Source organism: Anneissia japonica, unplaced genomic scaffold (genome assembly GCF_011630105.1).
Source record: "Anneissia japonica isolate Jap-2015-1 unplaced genomic scaffold, ASM1163010v1 scaffold1884_len437306_cov177, whole genome shotgun sequence".
NCBI classification, from domain to species: domain Eukaryota; kingdom Metazoa; phylum Echinodermata; class Crinoidea; order Comatulida; family Comatulidae; genus Anneissia; species Anneissia japonica.
Window position 1 is genome coordinate 347,391 of NW_022753199.1, and position 5,196 is coordinate 352,586.

Below are 5,196 nucleotides of genomic sequence, written 5' to 3' on the forward strand. Positions count from 1 at the left end.
TAATATATATATATATATATATATATATATATATATATATATAAATTTATGTATATCAAACAAATAAATATTTGGTCATTATATTATTCATTATGTATTTGTTTTTTAAGTTCACTTTGTAACTTGACTTTAGTGCTAGTTTTATTTTGGGTGATTCTAGCTGTGCTAAGCTTCGTCAATATGGTAGATAGTTGACGTCACTAATCCTACTTTTTATCAACATACTCTAAATACTTGAATCGGAAGTTTCCAAATAATTACTACAATTTAAAACTATTCTTATTCATTCTGTTTTTATTACAAAACTCATTGCAGTAAAACATAACTGGATTTCGAGTGGCTCACATATTATTAAAATATCATAATTTTATTAAAATGTAATTAGCGGAAACACCAATGAAACACGGAGAAATAAGCGAAACGATCACACTGAAAAAAAAACAAAAAACAACCAAAATCAGCATCACCATTAAAAGAAAATATTTGTGTCTACTGGGCTAAGAAATAACTATAAGGCCCCACTCACTCTTGACCGTCACCCTCAATACACTTTACACAATAAAGTAACATATGATCAGATATCGTGTGATTCGGTCGTGATTTATTACGACAAAAGGCGAATGGACCGTCGCACACGATCGGTCCCTAAATTAATTTCCATAGTAAAAATTCTTAAAAAGTAGCCAACAAGCCAAGCGGCAGAGTGCCGTAGCGCCCTAGTGTATTGGAGGAGGAAGGGATGGCAGGCGGGAAAAAGAATTTCCAAGGAGTTATCGGTGCACGGAGCGAAGTAATTACAATCCGCAACGAGAAAAGGGATCCGGTTATGATTCCACACGAGGAAATGCAATAGGTTGAAATTATTACGCCGACCGAGTGACACCAATTGGGGTGTACCTACGCCCCTTGACACAAAGAGTTTTTCCGCTGGTGTCGGAAAATTTATTTGTGTCTACTGGGCTAAGAAATAACTATAAGGCCCCACCCACTCTTGACCGTCACCCTCAATACACTGTACACAATAAAGTAACATATGATCAGATATCGTGTGATTCGGTCGTGATTTATTACGACAAAAGTCAAATGGACCGTCGCACACGATCGGTCCCTAAATTAATTTCCATAGTAAAAATTCTTAAAAATTGGCCAACAAGCCAAGCGGCAGGGTGCCGTAGCGCCACTGACCCCGAAAGGGTCAGCACCCAACGCAGGCAGCAAGGCCATGGCCAAATGAATATAGACGTATGAGAAGGGATTACGACCGAATCACACCTACATTTACTGTAACCATATAAATCTAGCTACTCAGCATGCGTAATTTTCAAGTTTACTTGAAACGTTCTAACTAATTTTTAGGTTTTTAAGGTCATCTTATCAGATGCGTATGCCGAACTTTTATGTGAAAAATAATTTATTAAAGCATGACCATAATCTAAACCTCTGATTTAAAGTTTATTAAAATAATGTAGGCCTACTGGGAATACCAAAATAATGATTAAAGACCTTGTTTGCTGAAAACGGCCCCGGCCATCTGCTGACAAGCCTGTTTCTAAACAGTGGAGTTATCCTGTGAACCGTATCGAGGAGAATTTTGTTCACTGCGATGCCACAGCCAGCTGTTTATTGCAGTGCCATAAATACAAAAATAAAATAAAAGTTAATATACATAGTAGTGTTCTGCGTAAACTGCCCCAGCCAACTGCTGACAGGCATTTTAAAGACTTAATGGATTTCGCAATTAAACGTACAATATCGAAGAAAATAGTTTTCACTACGTAGCCCCAGCCAGCCGCTGACAGGCACGTTTCAGTGAAGTAAACTCACTGAATCTGAAATGAGTGTTGCGAGGTACAACAGGGTACCAGTAATTATTTTTGGGCAGTATTGCCTGACGACGTGTTGCCCCAGCCACGCTGAAAGGCCTGTGGATAGGGTGTAACGACAGGGTAACCAGGACGAATTGTAGATGAAACCAAGCCCGATTTTATCCACAGTTAGGTCCATGGTTGTGCAGCAGAACAATACACCTTTACATAATATGGGGTGTTCACAATTGAGATCAACGGTAATTTATTAGTCAAAAGTTGTTAATCTTTCTTTTTTGATAAGAACTGGTTCCAGTTTTTCCTAGGATCAGTGTTTTTATTTTTTGTCCTATTTTAGGTGCAAAATTTCAGTCCCAGTGTACTTATAAAATACGTTTTTATATATAAAGTATATCTGCAAACTCGTTAAATTACTTCTTGACTGACCAGTACCATGTATGCAGTTTTAACTAAATTTTGGTAAAGTGTTATTTTGTGGTCAAGAGCATCTGTTCTTTTTAACTGGATGTAAAATATATAATTAACGATACTACTCTTCTTTAAACAACCTTTAATATGGTTACTAGGAAATTAATATCGATCGCCTGCAAAATTAGACGTTATTATAATTACTAATTTCCTTTTGGAAATTATAGAGAAATCTGAATCTGATAGACTAATAACATACCAAGATCATAAGAGCACCTGTGAGTCATGATCTGGCAGACCGAAGTTTTAACAGTGGTCTCAAATCACAGGAAAACGATGCAACGTTTTTGGGTGGCTTAGAGTGTATCTTTATTATATCATGACACACACACACACACACAATATATGAATTTATATATATATTGAAGATATATATAATATATATATTAAATAAATATATATATACATATATATATACATACATACATATACATATATTTATATAAATCAACAGCAATCATCAGACGAAGACTTCGACGCTTTAACAACTTTTGTTGATACTACACTGCAAACTACATCAGATGAATTAACTACAGAGCAAGTATCAGATGAAACGACAATAGACGAATGTTTAGACGATTTAACAACTATTGTCGATACTTCACAGCAAACTACACAAGGTGAATTAACTAAACAGTAATCATCATATAAAACAACAACAAGCGAAGATTTAGACGGTTTAACAACTATTATCGATACTACATAGCATACTACACCAGATGAAGAAACTACACCAGATGAATTAACGACACAGCAATCATTAGATTAAACGAAAACAGACGAAGATTTAGACGAATTTACAACTATTGTCGATACTACACAGGAAACTACACCAGATGAATTATTCACTACACAGCAATCACCAGATGAGACGACAACAGACGAAGATTTCGACGATTTAACAACTATTGTCGATACTACACATGAAACTACATCAGATGAATCAACTGCACAGCAATCACCAGGTGAAACGACAACAGATGTATTATTTTTGTTGTTGTTTGAAACTAATAAAATGAAACGGAGACAACCCTGTTCTTTCAAAACTAATGGAATGGTGTCAAGTGGGAAAGAGTTTATATTTTAATTCACGGTCGCTATATATTAAAGAACCAAATTTTAAGTCACAGTTGTGATTATGACAATACATTTTATCGTATACTATCATATTTCATACATATATTTTATTTCTTTACAATATTTTATTTCTTAAAATAAATTATTATTTTTATAACAGCACGACGATGTACAACGGTTAAGTCATCTACACAACAGTCTACAACAGATGAGTCAAGTACACAACAGTCTACTACAGACAAAGCAACAACTATAAACGAATCAACGACGTGGTGTGTGTTTACTGAAGAGGAAACCAATACAGAAACTTTAACATCTACAACTACTGTCGATACTACACAGCAAACTACACCAGAAGAATTAACTACAAAGCAATCTACTGATGAAACGACAACAGACGAAGATTTATACGATTTAACAACTATTGTCGATACTTCACAGCAAACTACACCAGATGCATTAACTACAGAGCAATCATCAGATGAGACGACAACAGACGAAAATTTTGTCGATACTACACAGGAAACTACATCAGATGAATTAACTAAAAAGCAATCATTAGATGAAACGACAATAGACGACTATTTAACAACTATTGTCGATACTACATACCAAACTACACCAGATAAATTCTTAACTACACAGCAATCACCAGATGAGACGACAACAGATGAAGATTTCGACGATTTAACAACTATTGTCGATACTTCACAGGAAACTACATCAGATGAAGTCAATACACAGCAATCATTAGATGAAACGACAACAGACGAAGATTTAGACGATTTAACAACTATTGTCGATACTACATACCAAACTACACCAGATAAATTCTTAACTACACAGCAATCACCAGATGAGACGACAACAGACGAAGATTTCGACGATTTAACAACTATTGTCGATACTACACAGCAAACTACACTAGATGAATCAACTACACAGGAATTATCAGATGAAACGACAACAGACGAAGATTTAGACGATTTAACAACTATTGTCGACACTACGCAGCAAACTACACCAGATGAATTAACTACACATCAATTATCAGATGAAACGACAACAGACGAAAATTTAGACGATTTAACAACTATTGTCGATACTACACAGGAAACTACACCAGATGAATTAACTACTGAGCAATCTTCAGATGAAACGACAACAGGCGAAGAGTTAGACGATTTAACAACTATTGTCGATACTACACAGCAAACTACACAATATGAATTATTAACTACACAGCAATCACCAGATGAGACGACAACAGACGAAGATTTGGACGATTTAACAACTATTTTCGATACTACACTGGAAACTACACCAGATGAATTATTAACTACACAGCAATCACCAGATGAGACGACAACTGACAAAGATTTCGACGATTTAACAACTATTGCCGATACTACACAGCAAACTACACCAGATGAATTAACTACACAACAATCATCAGATGAAACGACAACAGACGAAGATTTAGACAATTTAACAACTGTTGTCGATAATACACAGGAAACTACACCAGATGAATTATTAACTACACAGCAATCACCAGATGAGACGACAACAGACGAAGATTTCGACGATTTAACAACTATTGTCGATACTACACAGCAAACTACACTAGATGCATCAACTACACAGGAATTATCAGATGAAACGACAACAGACGAAGATTTAGACGATTTTACAACTATTATCGACACTACGCAGCAAACTACACCAGATGAATTAACTACACATCAATTATCAGATGAAACGACAACAGACGAAGATATAGACGATTCAACAACTATTGTCGATACTACGCAGCAAACTACAC

At 35.4% G+C, this 5,196-nt stretch overlaps 1 protein-coding gene across 1 annotated transcript in view; it reads left to right on the forward strand.

The window, feature by feature from the left end:
* The window catches only part of LOC117122747, a 78,218-nt gene that overhangs the window by 5,598 nt on the left and 67,424 nt on the right, over positions 1–5,196 (forward strand). Inside the window, exon 2 of the mRNA XM_033268454.1 lies at positions 3,532–4,698. Within this exon, the coding sequence (XP_033124345.1) occupies positions 3,532–4,698 (1,167 nt within the window). The remainder of the gene's footprint in view (positions 1–3,531; positions 4,699–5,196) is intronic.